At 41.2% G+C, this 23020-nt stretch overlaps 1 protein-coding gene across 6 annotated transcripts in view; it reads left to right on the top strand.

Moving 5' to 3' along the window:
• The window catches only part of CRADD (CASP2 and RIPK1 domain containing adaptor with death domain), a 103677-nt gene that overhangs the window by 9585 nt on the left and 71072 nt on the right, over positions 1 to 23020 (top strand). The window contains exons 1-4 of one of the 6 annotated variants that reach the window (XM_030446556.1): positions 5511 to 5877; positions 9371 to 9676; positions 9780 to 9846; positions 10557 to 11502. In XM_030446556.1, the coding sequence (XP_030302416.1) occupies positions 5622 to 5877; positions 9371 to 9676; positions 9780 to 9846; positions 10557 to 10602 (675 nt within the window). In that variant the 5' untranslated portion in view covers positions 5511 to 5621 and the 3' untranslated portion in view covers positions 10603 to 11502. Of the gene's footprint in view, positions 1 to 5498; positions 5878 to 9370; positions 9677 to 9779; positions 9847 to 10556; positions 11503 to 12191; positions 12370 to 23020 lie in introns of those variants that run through there. The other 5 variants (XM_030446563.1, XM_030446561.1, XM_030446562.1 and 2 more) reach the window with 5 other exon arrangements.

The following is a 23020-nucleotide window of genomic DNA, read 5'->3' as shown; positions in this document are numbered from 1 at the left end:
ACCTAGTGTGCTGCTTATTGACACAATCCAGAGGGAAGAATACCTGGCAGATCAACTGTTCCTGTTCATGGGATTTTTAGCCAGTCCATTTTCTTTTAGCAGTCTTAAACACGACTGAGCCTGCATTAGCTGCAATTTACCCATCTGCAAAGTGGGCAGTAGACCTAACATTTTGTAATTTATCAGCATCGGGTGAAAAAACACTAAAAGTTACCATTGACAGGAACTTTAGCTGCAGTGGGGGTTTATCTTTGAATGGCTGCGTTGCTAGGGAGAGAAGTAAGTTAGGAAAGTGAGATTCTTGTCTAAGTATATTGCAGTGGAAGTGGCATCACGGCACCTTCACCAGCAGAAGCACTTCAGACATGTTTCCTGCAAGGGAAGGTAACTGTTTTCTGGAAAATTATCTGTTTCCTTTAAGTCCCGTGATGGAGGATGCAGTGCCTACTGCAGGCTGCTTAACCAGCCCACTGCAGCCATGCGTGCAGAAAGGTTTTGTTTTGAAAGGGAACAAAATAGAGTAAGCGAATTTTTAATTTAAGGATATTTTTTTTGTTTGAAAACAGGACGTATGGAAGAAGTGTAAGCAGTGGCAAATCTCTTGCTGGGTTACCTGTGAAAACTTTCAATGGATCATTTCTAGCTTCTGGAAAGCCTAGCCTGAAAGTAAGCACCTTTAAAATATAGGTACTATACTTGAGTTTGTCCAGTGCAAAGCCTGGGAAAGAAACTGAAGATTACAAAAAGCAGTAGTTATTCTCATCCTAAATAAAATCAACATTTCATTCTTTTATCTAAAATGCTAGACAATTTCATTTGCAAACAAAAGAAGTAGGTTTTGTGAAAAGGTTTAGGAATTGAACGTTAAATTCCTTTTGCTTATTTGCTAATGTTTCAAGACAATTTGTGAATTTTCTTTGTTTGTTCTCACCTTATTAAAACAGTTGCTTTACATTAAAAATATTTTATAAATCTGGAACAAATATTTAGAGGCTTGCAGTATTAAATCTGTCTTCTCACGGCATCTTAAGTTAAACTTCAAAAACAGAGAACTATCTTAATTCATACATTTAAAGAAAATGAACTAAAAATTCTGAGAAACATTGACTAACATTTTGCAAAAATAATTTGCAAGGTTTTTACTAAAATTAACTGTGGATTTTTTCTTTTCTCTGGAATGAGTACAAGTTCTGCATTTGATGCCTGTGTCTATTTTTCTAAGTATTCTGCATTCAACTTTTGGCTAGAGATCATTTGTATCAAAGTAAACAGCATTAAGAATTCATTGCAGTACTGCTAATAAACACTTGTTTTTATTATTGAAAACAAATGTAAACATATAGACACTGCACAGTCACTTCAAACCCCATGGTTTAAGATGTTTTGAAACTTTCTGTTCTATGATTTACCAACATGCTAAACATGCCTTTTAATAAAATAACACTTTCAAGGAAGCTCATAATGTTACATTTTATATTCATCAGTCTCTTCAAACAGCATTTAATTTAAAGCCTTTATTATTTAAATGCATGGCAAATTACAAAGTCCTGGGATAATCTAAGCAGCAGCTCAGGGGCTGGTCCCCTTCCAGTGATGCACTTCAGGGCTGCTCATCATCTTTTCTCAGGAGAGATAAGGAATCAAAGGACACCTGCAGAGTGATGCCCTCTCCCAACCCACAGCCCAGTGCTCTCAAACCCTGCCAGCACCCAGCCCAGCGTGCCTAAGCTCTGTCTACAAGTTGTTTCCTTAGCATCACTCTGGTCTTTGGTGGCTGGCAGGGCAGAGCTGGATGTTGGCATTAGGAAGGGGAATGCAATGGGGAGCAGGGTGAGGAGGAAGGGAAGGGATATTGCCTGGGATAGCAGTGGACAGTGATAGCTTGCAAGACCCCCATCTACTCTTCAGGCCACTGAAGCTGGGTGTTTGGGCCACCCTGACTTGTATTTTAACAGTGTTTTTGAGATACATCACATTCAGACATGTTTCCTGTGCTCTTCTTTCTAAAAATGACAGGCAACAATTTATGTTTCTTCTTTTTCCATCTTCATTTCAGGGGTTTTGTGAGAGATTTAACCAATTAGATGTGTTTTTCATAAACAAATCTAGAGGCTCATATTTCTTTTCTTTTGTCCTTAAAGTTGGAAGGCTGTCCTATAGTCAATTGAAAACAGGACAATCCTAATAGATTAAATATGCTTGCGCTAGTTTCAAAAACACATTTTGGCTCTTGTTATCAGCAGAAACAAATTTGTCTGTAGGAAACAAAGAAAATACACACATGCTAGGATCCAGCTTAACTCCAATTAGCATAACGGAGCTGCTCAAAAGTTTTATTATTTAAAAAATAATCTCATTATACTTCTACGGCGTTTCTAAAAAGATCTGTGACTTTGAAGTGAGCTTTAAAAAAGTCCATTTAAAATCTAGTCTTTTGACCTGGAATAACCCACATGCAAAGAGAACAGCATTATCAGAAGAGATGCCCTTCACCTTGGTTCCAAGTTCTGGACTTGTTAACCCGAAATTCAGAAATCCTCGTAAGTATGGCCTGATGATCACTGTGATTCCTCAATATACAGAACCAGAGAGAGAACAAGGTTTTATATCTAAAAAGTCTGATGATAATGATATGCAGGACTGACCATGGCCCAATGATCTATGAAGTCTACTAAATACTTTCTTAATCTACATTATTAACTTTGAGATTTGAACAGAGTCAGTGAGGAGATAAGCTGAACCCAAACTGTCTCTTTTCCTTTTTTTCTGTCCCTAAAACTGGAAGACAACCAAACCATCCTTCTGAAGTTTTGTACTTGGACTAGAACTGAACTGGAAGAACTTTAGTCAGGGCCAAACCCAAACAGAACCAAAATGAAAAGTTTAAGGGCTTCTCTCCTTGGATTTGCAAGTATTACCTGTTCCTTATTCTGAAACTGCACAGTATAATCAACACCTGGGATGCACTGCTAAAGATTACCCCAAAATATCATTAGTGTATTTACAGTTTCTAATAGAGAACTTGCAGTTACTAGTTACAAACTAGTAGAAGGAAAAGGAAATCCTAGATTTTCCCTCTACTCACATTTGGACCTTTGCACCCTCTTCCTTCCCAGGCTTATCTCTTTCCCTGCACTGCTTTCCCTTTCCTTCTTTGCATCTCTAGACTAAAAGCAAAGACACGACAAAATGCTGGCTGTAAGACTGCTACCATTTCCCTGAGCAGGAATCAGAGTTGCTCTGTGCATATCCATATGATCTGCTAACTTTCTAAGATATTCTTGGACAGTATAAAAAGATAATCCCAATTGCCTCATCTGGCAAAAAGATACAGTAAATGCAAGTGGTGTAACTGCTTGTTTTCATTTTCTATTTTAAAATGTAGGCACATTATCTGCAATTAAATGCAGCTGTCAGGCTCACAATGATGTGATATTTTAAGTCTCCAAGTCTGGTCACTCCAACTCCAGATAGAATACAGTTCCTTAAATCGTGACTGAGAAAAAAAAAAAAAAAAAAAAAAAAAAAAGAAAAAGAAAAGAAATAAAAAAAAACAAAGAAAAAGAAACAGCTGGCAATCAGAAATAGAAGCAGCTAAGGAAGAAAACTTTCAGTAGCTGTAGAGTGCTGTGCTAAGGAATGGTATAAGATGGTTTGTGGTGCTCTCTGCTCCCTGGTCCTGGTCTGTATTGTTTACAAATGTATTTTCTTACAACCAGTATTACAAACTATCCATGAAATGAAAGATTAAAACCAGCTCAGATGTACTTTGGCTATAACAGCAGCATACTTCTTGTCTTAGAGTTACTGATAATGTGTTACTTGTGTGGTTTTCAGTGTTCTCAAGGTCATAGAAAACATGTTAATGCATCACTCTGAAACAACACATAGGAGTATTTAAATTGTTGATGTGTGTGCTCCTAGAAGACTAACACATGAGCCTGAAAAAAACCAAACCCTTTACCTTGGTTTAACAGATGTGTTGTAATAAGATATTATTGATTGATTATTTGAAGGCAATTTTAATCCCTCTTCTCGAATTTATTATCCATAAATAATCCTAGATAAACACGATATGTGAACAGATCCAAAATACTGCTTTAAAATGGCCAAAAAAGTAGCATCTCCACAGATGCTGGTCACATAAAAAACATTTATCATTTTTCTTCACATTTCTTATATTCAGCATACAAAGTTTAAGACTGTGATTTGCATTCTGAATCCACATAAATTCCCAATTTTGCTGTCAGCCATTGGAAAATGAAAGGAAAAAGATCTAAGCCTTCGGATCGTGACCAACTGTGTATGCATCCTCATGCAAAAATCTTGAAGATAAATATCACATCGAGCATATGCAGCATGCGAGTTCTACCAAGAATACTTCCAGTTATATTTTTCCATGGCAAATATTTTCTGGGTACCACATCTAGGAAAGGCATGTACATTCCCATAACTATCTCCCAAATACCCTTAAATCTGTACAATTACTCTAAACTAAACATACAAATGGGATTCACACAGCGGCAACATTTCCAGCAGCAGCTGCAGCAAGTCCCTTTCCTGCTTTCCAGAGGGGAGGCATGAGGAAGCCGAGCAGACCACAGCCAGCTCGCTGCGGTTGCCTGCAGCTTCAGAGTTGCATGTTTCAGTTCTGCAGGATCTTTTTTTTTCTTTCTTTCCTTGCTACTGCGGTTCCAACCTGACAGAAAAGGGCTGACACTGCTCAAGCCCGGTGGCACCTCACACCAACGTAAAGATGGAAAGAAGTTCCTCGATGATATGCACTAGGAAGTGACCCTGCCTCGTTTTTATAGCTCTATGAATCACAGTTTTGTCTCTTCTATAATAGTTTGGTTTAAGATATTTGTGTAAAATGCTGTGAAATAGATGTTTTTGTAATCAGATTGCACACAGCACTTGAAATGTCATAGACACAGCTGAGTCTTACTAAATGTTTTACATCTACGGAAGCTCCTTCATTTTTAGCCTCTTTAGAGAGAAGTAATGACACTAAGCATATACAATAGTTAATACAACATCGCTGTATGGTTGATTCGATGATACCAACACCTAGATGAACTTCGGCTTAGCATATACTTCCAAATAGGAAGCAGCGTTCCTAGAGAGTTATAAGATCAGCTGTGGCTAAGGTCACGAAAATTACACTTTAGCGCTTTCTGATTTAACTTCAGACACAACTCCTCTGCTTTCTAAAAACACCCTCACCACTCTGACGCTTAAGAGCGCAGCAGACCCTCCGAATTCCTGGAAAGAAGCTTCCTGCTTGGAGACACACACCTCACTCACCTCACCCCACCGCACCTACGCTCCCGGCAGCCCCTCGGCAGCGGCGGGGACCCCACAAGGGGGCGGGGGCTGCGGCAGCCGCTCTCGGGCTGGCGTGGGGCCGGCTCCGTGCCGGTGCTGCCGGGGCCGGCTTTCCCTCGCTGGGCGCTCACTGGCGAAGCCCGCCGCAGCCGGGCTCCCCCTCCCGTCCAGGCACCGATGGGGAAGGGTTCCCCAACACCACCTCCACCTCCTCCCTACACCGCAACCCCGTGGGAGCTCCCCCGCCACACGCCTCCCTCGCCCCGAGGTTCACCTTCCCGGCTGGGAGGCGGATGCCACTCGGACTCCGCGTCCTGCTCCGGGGGGCCGCTCAGCCCCGCTGCCCACACCCGACATGGCGACTGCGGTGCCCTCCCCCTGCCCGCCCTCAGCGGGGCCGGCGGCGGCCGCGGCTCTTCCTCAGCCTGCCCGCAGCAGGGCGGTGGCGGCGGCTTCCGGCGAAGCCTTCTTGCCTTCAACAAAGATGGTGCTCCCCGCGCAGGCTCCGCGGGTGCTGGAGCGCCCTGCGTAGTTCCTCACTTCCCTCTTGTAAGTACGGGGCGAGGGCGGAGGGGGCTCCTCCTCACAGCGCTCGCCGCCCCGCCTGCTCCGCGAAGCTCTGCCGGCGACCTCGATCGGCCCGGCCCGGTTCTCCCTGCCTGCTGCCCCGGGCGCCGGCCGAGGGTAGAAGGAGGAGCAGTAAAGGCGTCATCCCGAGCGGTGCCCAAGGGCTGTTCGGTGGCGGCCTCCCTCGCCGCGGGGCGGGCTGGGGCGGCGGGGAGCCGTGCCCGGAGGGAGGGCGGAGGGGAGGGAGGCCGGGGTGCTGCTGCCTGTCGGGCTGCAGCCGCGGCCGGAGGCTCCGGTAGCACCGGGGCCAGCAGCCGGCTCCGGCAAGAGAGGCAGCTCCCAGACCTCGGTTACGGGGCAGAAATTAAAAGAAAAACTTTTTTTTTTTTTTTTTTTTTTTTTTTTTTTTTTTTTTTTTTTTTGAAGATTTTTAATCATTAGGCGTGCTGTGGATGGCCCGAATGACTCGTGGGTTAGGCAGGGTGGAGCTGACTCTTGTGCTGAGCAGGCGCAAGGGAACATACATGTCATAAGTACTAAGTGCAGTGCAGTTGGTGTTTTGGGAAAATGCCAAAGTGTTTCTAGGCAAGAACGAAGGGAATCGTTCTTCCTCGGATGGGAAGGGTGAAGGCTTTCAAAAGTTTATTCCCCATTCATAGACAGATTCTATGTAAGATCTAGAACAAATGCAAACCTGCTCTTTGTCTTGGTGTGGCGATAAGTCAAGGTCTGTGTTTATTTAGCAGGAAATGGTATATTTCTTAAACTACTTTGTACGGTGGAAATGATGCATTTCTGAAGTGTCTGCAGTAGGTTCCATCCATGTCATCTTCTGAGTGCATGAATGTCACATCTTTTCACTTGCACTTCTTAATCACCAGCATTACTAGAAAAAACTGACTTTAGAGCTTATTTTGGATCCCTAGACATAGGCTGCAATTAAAATAAATTCATTTTCTGTTGCAGTAAACTTCGTCCCTACACTTAACACACCAAAGACCTGATACATTTCCATACCTGGCTGCTTATTTCCTGACTGGAACTTCCCCTCCATGGAAGTGTTCAGTGCTGGATGGGCCTTTGAGTAACCTGGTATAGTGGAAGGTGTCCTTGCCAATGCAGGGGGGTTGGAATTAGATGATCTTCCAATCCAAACCATCCTGTGGTTCTATGATTCAGACATTTCCTTCTAGTAAACACACACAAAAAAATACTTAAGCTTTAAAAAGACCTCAAAATCAGTACACCCCATTCTGTAAGTTTACTGGGCCCCAGTTCCCACGTTATAAGGGCTCTTGGTGGTGTGCTCACTGACTGCAGAGTGAGGCCTTTTTCAGCAGAAATTTCCCCTTCAAATTAATGGTTTGATGGGCATTTTCAGAGCAGACAGGTGCAAACTATGATGGTTTGAAACTTTAGTTTTGAAAAGCATTGACCACTTCAGTAATGAAGAATGGGTGCTCACTGAGTGCTGCAGCAGGGACTGGAGAAGTTGATGGTCTTCATTTGGCATATGGGCAAGTAGGCTTCCAGACAGGGACTGTCAGTGGCCCATTCAGAGTGTGGAGTACAAGAACTTTGTAGCATCTCAGTTTTCTGCCTAGGTTGAGGTAATGCCCTCAAAGCTGCTGCTGGGTGCCTCTCTTCAGCTCTGCAAGTGCTTCATGAGCTCACGGCCAGTCAGGAAATACTGTAAGGGAGAAATGGCAGGGGTCTGATGCCTGAATTTTTTCTGGTTTTGCTTTAGTACAGTGACTGCTCCCAGAAGTGTAAAGGTAGTGACTGTTAGAGACCAGATTCTTCATCTCTGCCTGTACAAAATGAGCATCCTAACGCCAAGTGGGGAAATCCAGTTCTTTTTCTTGCCTGCTCTTTTTCCATCTCCTTGCTTGGACTGTTACTTCACTCCATGGTGAAGTTTGATGTTAGCTGTGCTTGGAAAATCAGCATTTTTTTAAGTATATGTGCCAGGATGGTTGTTACTTGATTCCTGAATGACCCTTAGAAGGTAGGCACCTCAAAATTCACATCAGTGTATGAGAAACGTAGTGGGTAACCCAGGAAAGATGGAGTCCTTGTGAGAAGGTGCCATCCACCAATGCTGTCAGCACTTGGGAAAGCATTTTCGCAAAGTGACTTTATTAGAGAATGTCACAAACAGGGTTTTCCAGAGTCTCTCTCATGGTCCTATGCTCTTTCATTCTCTCCAAGCTGCCATTTACATGCCTCTATGTTCTGTTGTCTGCCTGCCCTGGATTTTAACAACCAGGCCAACCAGCCAGCCTTTGATGGGGCCTTGGGAGTCAGAAGGCACCTGTGATGATACAAAGACTTTTCCAGGTTTCTTACAGAAGCTTTGAAAATCTCTGCCTTTTCTTCTATCCTTAAGCTGAATTAAGTATAGTTTCTGCAAGGTCTAACTGTTTGAACAGCAGCTTCTAGATTAATTATCAGAAACTCTCTGGGTAATCACATTCAACATGTGCTACAGTTTTTTAAACTTTGTTATTTGCCATGAGAAAATATTTAATTGTATTGCTCTGTTACTTTGATTTTCAAGTGCCATAAATAGGCCTAGCGATACGTTTGTTATTAAAAGATGGACTAGACATCTTTATTTGGTTCATAAGTTTGGTACTGATTCCTGGTATGATCTTGGATGATTTGCTTGGTCTCTCTGGACCTTGATTCCTCTTCCATAGAGTGGCTATAAAATTCACCTTTTCCAGCTTTTGTCTAGTCAGAGTATTAGTCAGATGAAATGGAAGCTGGCAGAGGGTATCAGATCGTTTCCTGTGAACCCATTAGAAGGGTAAATACCAGGGAGGGGAAAGAACGACTTAAGCTAAAGAACAGTTTTGGCTGGACAAATGCCTGTAAATAGAAGGTGGATGAATTTGAGATGGAAAATCCAAGTGTCTCATCATCAGACCAGTCAAGTTCCAGAGCAGCCTTCTAGGATGAGTCAGGGAGAAGAACAACCTAGTACATAAGGTGCATTTCCACCCCTCCTAAAATTAAAATGCATCTTGTAGGCCAAAGCTACCTGCTGACTCTGTCCCTGCTGCTGCTGCCTGTCTGTGGCACACCTGCCACTCCTGCTGCTCCTTTTCCACTACTGCAGCAAAAAGTGCTGTGACAGCAGTAGAGTCAGAGACATCAGTAACAGAGGTCAGGTCAGACAACTCTCAATTTTTTAGGGGTAGGCTGTCTTCATGACTGGCAAATGATCTGTCTGCTTTAAATTTGTGAACCTTGACCAGTTAGTGGGATTATTTGACATGATTTTTATTCCAGTGGAGGACTGCTCTTGACAATGCAAAAGTTTCTCTTTCCTACTAATTATTTCCCAGATATTATCCCATTTTCCCCGTGTTGGTATTCCTTCTAAAAGGTTGCTAGGAATCAAACATCATGTTTGCTGAAGGTTGAAATATTTTCATCTCCTTCTTTCCCTTCTTTCCTCCCACTCCAGGTTGCCAGATGGATGCCAGAGACAAGCAGCTTTTACGCTCCATGCGCCTGGAGCTCTGCACAGAGGTGCTGGTGGATGGAATTGTTATTCAGTATCTCTACCAAGAAGGGATTCTCACAGACAGTCACGTTCAAGAAATCAAATCCCAAACCACCAGTCAGAGGAAAACCATGATGCTCCTTGATATTCTCCCCACCAGAGGACCCAAGGCTTTTGATGCATTCTTGGATTCCTTACAGGAGTTCCCATGGGTTAAAGACAAGCTGATAGCAAAGCGTAAGGAAATGACAGTACAAGACCCTGAAGGTAAGCCCAGAATTGTGTTTGATGGTATGTTGAAAACTTATTCTCAAGCCATTATTTTGAAAGGATTGAATGTACCAGTAATTTCAAGTTATGTGTTGTGTAGATATGAAGGATGATTCCAACAATAGGGGACAGCCTGAATTTCCTAGGAGCCAGCCAGACACCAGAAGGTATTGCAGAGTTTGGCGAGTGAGCAGGACTGAGTTTCAGGAGATGGGGAGACAGCAGGAGAGGCTGCCTTGGGAAAGGCTGAAATGTCTTTGGATAGCTGCAGAACAGTCTCTACACCATCCATTTTTGATTATTCCTTATTTTATGTAGGTTTTACAGTGATTTTTTCCTGGGTTGTTCATATCGCCGTAATTTTTATTTACTTATTTTAAAAATTATTTTAATGTATTTTTTATTTAGTACTATATGCTAATTTATATTTATTTAACTTACTATGCTTACTGAGTGCAAATAGTTAAGATCACTGCTTCCAAAATTGTTAGCTATTGTTTAGTTTTAAAACCATTTTAGGTGCTAACTGCTTTCATCAGATCTCTGGCTTTCTGATATTTAAAAGTAGTTCTTAAAGTAGTTTTCTGGACTTGATGTTTGTTCAGAAGTGATTTCTTTTCCAATCTGTGCATTCAGTTGCAGAGTTGTTTGGAAGTCAAGATGACTGCTTAAAATGCATGTTTCTTGCCCTAGATTCTGGCAGCATACGCTGGCTGCCAGCCTCATGTTACCAGCAAGATACTGAAATATTCCTCATTTGGCAACATCATTTCCAAGCATTAATCTTTCTCCAAGCCCTTCACCCCCACCTTCCCCCCCCCCTCCGTTAGAGTTTGCTCATACGTATTTTGATGCACATGACGTGTGATTTTTCCAGTGTCAGTGTGCTTTGCATGAGACTGAAAGCCTGTGACGTTGGGTGACTTAAGACCCGTCGACCATCATGTGCACCTGTGTCCTGGTTAGCTGCATGTTCAAGAACATTTTGTCAACATCTGCTGGACAAATCTGACCATTACCTTACCTTAGGACATTTTTAATGGACTGTTGTGACAGCTTGTCTGTCTGTTGGGTCTCTGTGGAGGTTTTTTTATGCTTGCTCAGAAACAGGTAAATACATAAATGTCCTGTGCTACCCATAGGGGAAAACACTGCAAGTTCTTAGCACAGGGCAAACTTGTGGCGTTGACCATGTTGGAGAAGACCTTGCTCACTGTTATAACAATTCCTGTCATGCTCTTTATTTGCCTTAAAAATCAGCCTGTCCATTTGATAATTGCTGGTGAAGCTGCTGAATAATTCCTACAGTTCCAGAAGCGCAGACACAGCTATCAAGTACAGCCAGGAGCACTTAGTTTGTTACTAGAAACTGTTTCCAGTTTTATTTTTTTTTATTGTTTTGTGGATTGTTTGTTCCTGCTCTATATCGCTTGTGACTAATGTACTTGATTTATGCATATCAAGTTCTCTGGTTTCAAGTGTGCTGAATGTACCTGCTAATACTATTGCCAAATATTGTGTGTAAGTTAAAAACGTTTCCAAATTAGATCAAAGGTTGCTGTTATTCTTACTCTGACAATATAGAGTGTAAGAACAGAGTAAGGGGCAGACAGACAAGTTTGTTTTAATACTAAGGCATGTTCTTTAGAAGCCAAAGAAAGAGAGCACCATCTGTGCCCTAGTAAATTCTAAGTGCAGCTTGGAATGAACTGGAAACTGTGGTGGCATCATCAGTGCTGATAACATGCAAGAAAATGTGGTTAGGGATGAAAAGCCTCACTTTGCATTCTAAACAACAAACTTGTAAACTTTTGTCTTGCTAGAGTCCTTAAGCATGGAAAAAGCCATTGGATCTAATAAAATGATAATAATACTTAAAATTAAACCTGTTCTTTAGTGCCATGCTAGATAACTTCTGTCTGATAGGACTAATTATAAATAAAGATTTGTCAGTGGCAATTTCTTTTAAAAAATCCATTTGTAGTGGAAAAAAACCTACCACATACACACTGCCTTTTTTTAGATCCTAAAACTTTAATTTTTAAAGTTGGTTTGTATGGCCCCAGATTTTTAAACCTTTTTTCTCTTTGAATCATGCATACTTATGAAAATTGCATGCCTGCTTTGTTTATGCTCGATGAAAATTTTGTTTATTCAAGTAAAGTATGCTCAGTTTTTTGCATATCCTGCTGGATTAAAAACTGGTGACAAGTTTTTCTTGATGGGAGGTTTTATTTCACAGTCTTTCACTTCTCTCTGCCTATATGCAGAATTTTTAAAATCAATAAGAATAAACTATTAGGTTTTCTCTATCTGACTGCAAAAAATTGCAGCACATAGAGTGATTTTTCTGTGCAGGCCTTTGGATTATTGTGCATTTTATTCAGAGAGATCAGGCTTCATATCTTTGCTTCAGATGAGAAATACAGTTTGTTGGTTCTCAGTTAAAAATAACAACAAACCAACTGTAATTGTTCACAAGCTTTTAATTTATTTTCTTCCTTTTAACAAGATAAAAACCAAACCAACAAACCAAATAAACAACAATTTCAGAAGGACATAAATAAAAACATCTTTGGTGATGTAGAGTAAATATGACCACGTGGACCAAGCTGCTACAAAATGGAAACCAAAATGTGAGACCTAAACAAGACACTGCCATTGACTCATCAGGAGCCTGTGGACAAATTCTTCCCAGGCAGTGAAGTTATTCATTCCCAAGGTGTGTAATTGGGTGTAATGTTCATGGAGCAGCATGGAGTGTCACTGTAAATGGGCCCAGGATTCAACTCAGAGTATGCCGTTTGGCTGCTTGCAAATAAATGAACTTTAAAGCCAATGATACCCTGAGTTTTATTGCCAAACATAAGCTGACTTAAAAATAACAGTTCTGCATGCTGTTATCTGCTGTGGTAGACCCTAATTCTGCAGAGCAGAATGAATGGTTTTTCCATGGGAATCGGGAGTGATGTGCTGGGAGGTAGGGTCACTTGCATCTGTATAATTGGCAGCAGTGAGACCCCAGATTCTTCCTATATCTTCTTTATGTTATGCATAACACAGCCTTTTGCTTAGGGTCACCTTTCTTCTGTCTCATATGTATCTGTTAAGTAGCTACAGCTTTGGGGAAACCTTTTTTTAAGGTAGAGAAAGCATCATTATAAAACCCCCAAATGTCAAGAAGGAAATTTAAAGTCATGTGCTTTTGGTGGTAAATATTTACAACTTCAAGATTATAGGATGTGTTTCTTGCTTGTGTAAGCACTTGTGACAAAACAATTCACCCTTTGCAGAGTGGCATTGCAAGACAGTCATTATGAACACCAGCCCCAGCACAAGTTCCTGGTTTCAGAGATCGAAACTTCTGCTATAGTAAGAGTTAACAAAAATAATGTGGGTCTGTTTCTTCGGGAAAAGACTATTCTGTTTTTTCTGCCCTAGTTTGGATAACTTTATGCCTTAGTCAGGAGCATAAATCTTCAATATAATATTGTAATTCCTACAAAAAAACTACAGCTGCTGGCAACAGAATTCCATTCTTTCTAAGAACAGCAAACAGTTACCCAATATTTTTTTGCACTGAATAAAAAAATACAAGCTTTGACAGCATTTGTTTACCAGAATGTTTTTCTAATAGTTCTCCACTCTGGAATTCCTCTGCGAAAGCACTGTATTTATTTCTATACTATATGTTGCTATAAAATTATTTACTTCTAAAGGAGTTAGTACTGTACCTCTTTGTAGTATAAATGATTTTTCCATTCTACAGCAAATCTCAGCATATTGAGGAAGAGTAAAGTCTGAGATTCAGCATTTGCCAAAGGAATCCTGCAGCAGCCGTTGCTGTCTGGCAAATGTTAGTGAATTTGGGGCATGGAGTTACACTGAATCATCTCGGGAAAGCTACTCTCTCACAACTAACAAAGAAATATTTTCTAATGCATGATTTGTTGTTGTTGTGGTACCCAGTCAGAAGTCTGCATTAGGGCCCTGCTAGACTTGGGTGAGGTGTTTTGATTTGAACAGATGTTGGTGTGGTTGGGAGTTTTTCCCTGGATGTGTGGGGAGCGTGTGTTTTTGTGTATCTGTATAAAATTTCATGTTGTGTAACACTTCGGAGGAAGCATGCAAATACAAAACAAAGCAAACCATGTACTTCTGCTGAGAAAGCCATCCTTTCCTCCCCCCACTCCAGCTCTCCCAAAGTCCTTTTTCCATAGCTGTCTTGCAGGTTCTTAAGAATACAGTTTCAAATGCAACAGCATTAGGACATGGGGAAATTTAGCATCTCTTCTTACCTTTTGTTGGCTGCTTTCTGCCCTCCTCCTATCCTGCTTCCTCTGACATCCACAGCAGCGAGGTAACAGCCTGATTTCTTGCATTTTCTGTTTGGATGTCAGATAGGAGAAGAGCTGATTAATTCCTGTTCTCTCTCTAAAATGGTGGACAGAAGACAGTGAGGTTTTTTTCTTTCTGCTCTTTCCCTCCCCTCTCTCGTGTAGTCCAGTGGCAGAAGGGGGAGTTTCCTTCCATGTATGCCTGAAGGAAAGGGATAGGCTTAGCAGCCTTGGCCTCACTGGATTGACCTGAAGATGAAGGAGTGCCCCTTTGCCATATCCCACTGCCTGGAGGCTATAGAAAATGTTCTGTGCTTCTCTGGAGAGATTCCAAAGCCATCCTTGCAGGAGAACTTCCCAAACTCTTTTCCACATTCCCATCTCCCCTGAAAATCGGGTGTTACTTTTATGGCTTTGGCTTTGTTCCTGACCGCAGTGAGATCTGTGAAGTCTGGCATTAAGGGTTTGTGCACACATGTAATATTTACAGCATGTATCAAGACATGGACAAGTCATCAACTTCCCTGGTTCTACAGAGATTTCTGTATGTATTTTGGTTTTAATGTGTGTATGAACACAAGATTTTGTTTTATTTTATTTTTTAAAGTTCAAAGAATATTTGCTTTATTGCTTCTTTTGTCATGTTAATAAGCAGCTGTATTTATGCTGCTTACATATATGTTTTTCACTTTGAGAAGCCTAAATCTTAGGCATCAGTCTTAAGAACTGTAGAATTTTCTATCCAGTCTCAGGCTTGTTCACGTAAGGTAATGGAAAGAGATAAACACTTTTGGTGTTATCCTCAGTAACACAAAAAGTGAGGATAGTAAAATTGGTTTAATAAAGCCTGTAGTCGCTAGAAACAGGAGAGGAGGAGTGAGTTCTCCTCCTTCTGTGCGGCAAGAGAGGTGTTGTGTGTGTGCCTCCCTGCCACTGCTCAACTACTTATAACTGGTGTCACTAAAAGGGTGCAATGGGTAATTGGGACTGAAGACTCTCTGATGTGGGGAATGAAGCTGTCCTTCTGCTGACCTGGCTGCTGCTTCCTCAAGGACTGGATGGATCCAGGACATCACAGAGGTTGCTAAGGCCTGACAAATCATGAGACTTCACTACTCTCTCACGTAGACACTAGTAATACTTCAGCAGATTAAGGATTGTGATGGGGTTTACTGATCCCATGCTAAGGGATGGAGTCCAGTCATTGTTCTCCATCATGCTATTCAAAGAAAAAGCCTTGGGCAGGAGGGGATGCATCCTGCCTATTCACACCTGTCTGTGCACTTGGTGTCATGGCAGCATTTGGTCTCCTATAACCACAGGACCATTTTCAAGAAATTGGGGCTGCTAGGGACAGATGGGATCAAGTCAGCACTGTTGGGCAAAAGTGTCTTTATCAGCACACGTGCTGGGAGGAAGTGAAAGTCTGCACAGTTTCAGCACTGTGATGCCATTGGATTTGCAGAAACACAGTGAAGCAGTTCACACAGCTGCAGTGCCATAGTGCATGGCCTCAGCTTCTCAGACGAGGATGCCATGGCAGCCTCTTCAAAGGAGTGTCTTGAATGCACAGAGCTTTGCTATTTCCTGAGCTGCAAGCTGGTCAAGACCTTATGGGTTAGAATCAGAAGGGAGCTCAGAGAGAGAGACATTGTGATGGTATCTTTTGCAGGGCTTCTCAATCAAAAGGAGGTAGAGCCTGGAGAAAGGAAGACAGCAGCTGTCCAATCCTTACAGAAGGGATGTCGGTAGAAAACAGGGTTAAGCTCTACACAGCAGTGCATGGTGAAAAGATGATAGATAAAGGGTGTTAGTTGGAATGGGAAGTTCTCACTGGATGTCAGGTGTTTTCTAGATGGTGGAAGTGAGGACAGGCTACCCAGGAGCAATAGAAAAGCACTGGCCACCAGGGGTTGTGGTGCCAAGTAAGTTAGCTCAAAGAGGCTGTGGAATCTCCATCCTTGGAGACTGTCAGCACTCAAAAGTGAAGACCCTGAGCAACTTGATCAGACTTAAGTTGGCCTTGCTTTGAGCAGGAAGTTGGACTAGCCTCCAAATGCCCCTCCCAGCCTAATTTTTGTCTATGATTCTCTAAACTTGGTATCACACTCTATGTACTCAATATGTGGGAATTTAATCCAAATCTAACTGGTGCTGACATAGAAGACTTTGGATATGTGTGCATAACTTCTAGTTTAGGTTAGAAATGTGCTTTTTAAGTGAATTGGAGTGTTTGAATTAGATTTATTTCAGGTGAATCTGAACTGGAAAATGTGCTCTGTGTTCACTTATAACTCACTGACTGGAGACAGTTAGAAGTAAAACCTTCCAGATGTGTATAGTCTGAATGCCAAATCCTCGGTATGATCTGCATCAAGTCTCCAGGTCTTCCCCTATTGCTTTGTACTGCTTGCTAATATAGATGTAGCCTTTTCTGGCCAGTGGATGAGGTGCTTTTGTCCATAAACACTTGCAGGCTTGGGATCCTTTAATCCTAAAACTCTGCGTTTATACGTGCATATAGATGTAGCTGTGCATCACATCAGAGATACTGTGGCCTGAAAATAAATGGTTCTTTTTTTCTTTGATTATTTAAGTATCCCTTCTGTTCTGTCACATTGGGGTATGCCCATTCAAAATGGCTTGTGGAGCTCACTACCTGAAGTTTTCCATCAGACAAAGTATCTTAATTCTCTGTCCATTTTCTTCCTAAACTTACATTACAATAAAATAAAATCATGCCCTTGTCATGTATTTTTAAAACATGCATAGTTACAGTCCTCCATGGTCCTTGAGATTTTTTTATTAATTGTTGCCAGCTTCTTACTGTTGGTCTTGTCTCAGGATGTGGAGAAGGAAACACTGAAAAAGCTTTGTACAGACAGTAATTTTTTTCCAGAACAGACTGGAAACTTTCTTGTAAGGACTTGATCCTGCAGCTTGATAATGCCACTTGTAAACATCAAAAAGCAAGATGCAGTTGTTATTTTTGCATTATGTCAGCAGCATAGGCATTCACTTGAAACTAATTAATGACCTCTGTGGCCTGTAGATATACACTAATGTATGCCCCAGGGCAACTGAGAGAACTGCCTACTTAATATTTTGCAGACTTAATGAAAATTTTTTTCATTAATATTTTCCTGGCCAGCTCTTCTTTTAGCACCTCTTGAATTGCCTTGGAACTCCATCTGAAAATGTTTGCTTAATTTCTGTATTCCCACTGCAAGGGGAAAATTTATTGTCTTTCATATATTAGGTCTATGAATGTTGTTTGTTTAAAAACAAACAAACAAAACACACCACCAAAAAAACCAAAACAAACAAAAAAAACCCCAACCAAAACCCAAAACCCAAGCAACAACCAAGCAGCAAACACAGCCACCTTAGACTGCATGGGTTGTGAAGGCTGCATAGCCATCTGAAGTCAGTAAAAATGTTAACTCACAGTGTCTCACAGTCAGAGTCTGACTCCAGTGAAGTCAGAGGTCAGACTCCTGTTGACCAGAGCAGGACAAAGGTCTTGCCACTGGTGACTGAAATGTTCTTGCTGGTGAAGCAATGGGTGCTTTGCTGTCTTCTCTTACACTGACATGGCTGCATGGCTCAACATAGAAAAATACTTTCTACAGCTGAATAGCTATTACTAGTTCAAACTCCCCACTCCTTTTGCCTTTTGACTGAGATTGTCAGCAGTGATGTGACTTACTTCTCACTGGGAAATGTCTCTTGTATGGAAAAAGTCAGGAGTTCCCTTAGGATACAGGTAATTATACATGTTTATTGTATCTTGAAGCCCTGCCTGTATTGCTATATGCAGAGGTTTCCTTCCAGATTTGCTTACGGTAATGTATGTTTATATAAACGAAAACTTAAGCACCCAAATATCACTCACTGTTACCTCAGATTGATGCAGCTGCAGTTTGTCTTTTCAGAAGATTTATGGTTTTGTTTACAAGACTTCTAAAGCAAATTTTTATCTATTTGGCAATTGTCTGTGTATACAAAAAACCAGTTTTGTTGCTTCTTTTAGCCACTGGAGCATGGTTCCAGTATACTGTCAGATTTTCTTTTTAAGTGTTCTTCCTGCTCGTGCTTTGCCCATGAATAGATTTGTGTTCCCCCATATATTGATGTATTGGCAAGGAATCGTACACGTGTTTTGACAAACACCTCTGGTGTGAACTGAAGTGAAGCTTTGGTGTTTCTTCCAAAGAACTGATTTGATTTATGCTGTACAGTTTGTGTGCACAGGAAATAAGTATTAATGCATCGGGTCAAGGGGAATAAATTGCCATTAGTGCACTACTTCTTCTGGCAGCTGTCTTAATCTTAGTGTTTCACCACCTTGCCTGGAATTTTCAAAAGGACTCATAGTTAAGCCAAGTTTGCCCAGCCTTCTGCCCACCAAGGTCAAGGGTAAGCTCCCCTTGGCTTTAAAGAAGGCAATTTTAGTCCTGTGCTGATGCTTTTGAAAGTCTTACCTTTCATTTGTAGTTAATATATGTTGAGGTCTTTAACGAACAGCCTGTTTCAAACTTTAGATCTTTCTATCAAAATATGTGCTGTAGTTGCGTGGAAGGGCTTCATACAGTTAAAGGGTTTACTAAGCCTCTTGCCAGCCCTGGGGTTCTCTGCTTGGCTCTGGTGGGAGGCAGACTTCTTCCAAAGACAGCTGGTGCCACCTTTAAGTGAGGGCATGTGGATCCTCAACAAAATAACTATTGAGAAAGGAAAGCTGGAACAAAAAGGAAAACCACTACACTCTAGTATTTTTATGTGAAGAAGGTATTTCTTTAAATGTTTTTATTTACCGTAGGCGATGGCTGTGTTTGCTCGACTTTTCAAAGTGTCATGTTCTTTATTCCTCCCCCTCTTTAATTAAAAAGTTGAGTATTTCTCTTTGATCCAGTACTGCCACACCCTGCATGACATTAGTTTCATCTCCATACCCTTGATCAGCGATTGCTGCAGTTGGAGTTGCAAAACACTCCATTTAAAAGCAACATCAGGTTATGGGTAGAAACGCTAGTGGGCTGCTTTCAGTAGAAATTAACTCAGGATCCTTGGGGCACTCCTCCTGCAGGCACACAGATCCAAAATGGGAATCATTAAATTTTTCCCCATGAACTGCTGGCTGCATCCACAGCCAGGTCCTGGGCACCACAGCTTTTGCCTGGGCATGTCCCAGACCTCCTGCCTCTTGAGAGTACTCAGCAGTGTGGTACCTGGCTCGCTGCCGGCACGGGGACACGCAGCCAGGTACAGTTCTTTGGGTGTTCACAGGACACACCTGTCAGATGGGGCTGCATCCCTGTCAGCTGCTGGCAGCAAGGTGCAGCTTTTTGCATGGAATAGTTTAATATTTGTATGACCCTACAGTGTAAGAGATAAAAAAAACAACACCTTGTGACTTGATGTCTCAGACGCTTCCCAAGTAAGCGCATCTATGGTTTATGAGTGCTGCCCTCTCGGCTGTGTTTCAGAAGCCTTTGGTGGAGGTGTCACTCCAAGAGAGAGGTCAAATCTGGAATTTTGACTAGAGTAAAGTCCTTCTCAGTAGTTGAAAGAAACATACCTAAGTGCCAGGAAGAGATAAGCTTGGGTTTGAGTTCCACTTCTTGTTTCATCTGGGCTAATCAAGGCAGCTTCTCAGCTGGCTTGCTGGCCTTTGTGAATCCCTACCAAATGCCCCTGACTTTCCCCAGAAATCATGCATGGATTGCAGCTAAATAATTCAGACCTGTCCTGGGAAAATGGAATTGATGACAAACCTGTGTCTCTTGGATCTGAATCAAGGAGAATCCACCCAGTTACTGAGAGTTTCATTTTCATTTATCGCTATTTCTTTATGTATTTCATTTAGCCTAGTTCTCATATGTAGCAATGTTATTTGTTTAAATTGTTTTAAATTGTTCAAGGAAGAGCGTGATCTTCCTTCTCCTATGCAAATTATAAATACATGCACTTCACTTGTCTATTTAAAGTTGTTACCTATGTTAGGGACTTTTTAGCTTCTGCAATCAATGAGGTAAGAAAAGAAAAGAAAATATAGGTAAGAAAAGAACATGTAATACATGCATAGTCCCCGTGTCTACCCTTTTATTAGAAGACTGACACCATACTTCTGGTTAGATAAAAACAAGCTAGCCAGCTGCTGGTATGGCAGTACATTAATCCGGTATCTTACACAAGACATAGGTTTTAAAAGAAGCTCCTTGGGCAGCAAAAGGCAATGGTTGTCTTATGCAGTGCCCATATGCCAATTAGTGCAAACCACATGTGTTGCTTAAGTTTGTTTAATTGGAATAGCCAGGTAAGAGGTCTTGAGCTACTATATATTCACTGCCAAACTCAATCTGCAAGCATTTGTTTGTGTGACTGCATGTTAGCATGGTGACTGGCCTCAGTCGAATGACTTTAATCTAAATTTACTTCAAATATCCACAGAATTGGGCCATAATGTATAAACAGAGTTGGTAGGAGTGAAAAAACCCCTGTGTTTTCACTGAAGGATGCACAGAGAGTCCAGAGGGCTATTATAGGGCTGTATGTGCCTTGTTTGCATTTTTGTTTTCCAATTTTTCACCTACAGTAGTGTAAAGACTACATCAAATCATTTAGAGAAAAAGTGATTCTCAGTGGTGTGGTGCCTTTCCATTCAGATTATTATCAGGAAGAACTGGAGTGTAAGCTCTGCTGTTCACTTGAGTTTTATGATCTAGTCTGCTGCATGACTAGGTATTTTCCTGGTTAATGCTGAACAGAGGCATTCCAAGTTGGGATTGTATGTCCATTGCAGTGTTCATTTTGCCTTTGGTATGTGCATCCTTTTTTATAAAATTCTTGGCATACCAGGCTCTGCTCTAGATTTCTCCCTGTTCATTTTATGAAGTCAGATAAGAAGGGAACTGTGATTTACAGCCATGAATTAATGACATAGAATCATAGAATCATGTAGGTTGGAAAAGACATTTAAGACCATCATAAATTTAACAGTTTTCCCTTCCACTGCTCAGTAGTCCATGCACTTGGTAAAATTCCTCTTTTATCACTAGAGTATTTTTGTTGCCAGGGGTTATATTCTGATTAAACAAGCATTTTGCTGGGTTTTCCTCCTCTTGTTCTGCCTACACTGATACACTACTTCCCATTCAAAACCTCTTTGATAAGTGCTGAGATCACTTTGGGACTTTCTTTTTTAAGAAAATCAGTCTTGATAATGATAGCAATAACAACCCTACGACACCCTTTGCAAGTCTTCTGTAATTATCTGTAAATGTTAGAAAGGCACAACTAGCTTTTTGCTTTTGTGTATAAAATGCTTTATATATATATATGTGTATATATGCTTTTTTGGGGGTTTCACTTTGTGTATTAGACTGTGTATACTTGTATGTGTCTAGCTCTCCTTACAGGGCTCCCAAGATGAATTTTACCATTGTGCACCTCTTCACCTTGGTTTATCAACTGCAGCATTCTTTTGACAAGTACCCTCAAATACTGGGTAGCTTTTGTCCATAAAGCTTCAAAGATCTAAGTTAAGAAAATATATAGGATGAATGCATCTTGATACTGCTCTCATGCCAGCTGATCTCTCCTGGTGTGAATCAAGGAAGGTTTATGAATTACTTGAGCAGCATACAGCATTACCAGTCCTTCTTGCAGCATAATAATATACTGGCCAGTTAAAATTACAAACCCTCCAGTTTATGTACATACAGGCACTATTTTTTTACATGCTGTCCTTCCCTTATAGGTTCATTTTGGTTCACTAAGGGAAACTATCATCATATCACCAACATTGTCTGCAAAATACATACCCAGACAAGTCTGGAGCTCTTCAGATTTCATTGTCTTGTATTACTGCCTGTGGGGTAGTTAGGAACTCTTTCCATGTGATGCTGGAGGATACCAGAAGTTCTGGAACTGGGGATCTAGTAACTATTAATCATAAAGCATCAGAGCAGGCACACAGACCCAAAGCATGCCTATTTCTGATAGGGAGATGGAGGTGGTAAGAGATGCTGTACTGCCCAGTCTCCTATTCTATGCCTTTTCTCAATTTTCCATGCTTTTTGGGTTTTTTTAATCGCTCAGTTCTTACTGACTGTGCAAGTTGTTGTCATAGCCCATTTTACTCCCATAGAGCTACTTAGTTAGTTTAGTTACCTAGGCTGCTAATTTAATCTTGTGCATCAAGGACAACATTTATATTGTCATATTATTAATCAAGAGTTACTCTCTAAATAGATAAAGCCCTTTGGTTCCTTGTGTAAGCTAGTGCAGGAGCAGGGTATAAAACCCCCATGTCATTTGTGATCCTATACCCATTTCATGACCACCCACTTCTAAATGGCTTCCTTTCTCCTTAGCTGGTTCATTAAGGTTGGCAAAGACCATCAAGTAAAGTTCCAGTCATGTCTGAGCTACAACTTTTGAGCCTTTTCTCCATTCTGGAAGGCTTTTTTCTTCTTGGTTTATTAGTTCCATATGCATAACCCTTTCACAGATCAGTTATATGTATAACTACATGTTATAACATGTAGTTGATGTAATTCTGAGACCCAAAGCACGTTGGTCATACATACCAAAGAAGAGTTTAATAGTATTTCTGTGGACAAACAAAATGCCACTGTATTGCATCTTCTTTAAAAATCTAAAAGCAAAGTTACTGCTCAGATCTTTCTCTAGGATTGCATATTCTCACTTTGTCAGGATGTTTGTAATGGGAACGTTATTTCATGTCCTTTCTTATCGGTTTCTAACTCCAGTGGTATCACAGGTTTTTAAAAATATGCTGCTGGCACATAGAATGTATAAAGTATGAAGAAGTGACTGCTTTGCCTCACCATAGGGAACTGCTGTGAGTTTCTTACATCCTTATTTTCTGCATGACACTGAAATCGGATATCACACTTGGATTTTTGGATATAATTTCTTCCTTGTGTTAAAAATTGTCATTACCAAAATGACTCTGAAGTCTCCTCCTTCTAGAGAAGCT

This window comes from Calypte anna, chromosome 1 (assembly GCF_003957555.1).
Source record: "Calypte anna isolate BGI_N300 chromosome 1, bCalAnn1_v1.p, whole genome shotgun sequence".
NCBI lineage: Eukaryota > Metazoa > Chordata > Aves > Apodiformes > Trochilidae > Calypte > Calypte anna.
This window is presented reverse-complemented; position numbering and strand designations above follow the sequence as displayed.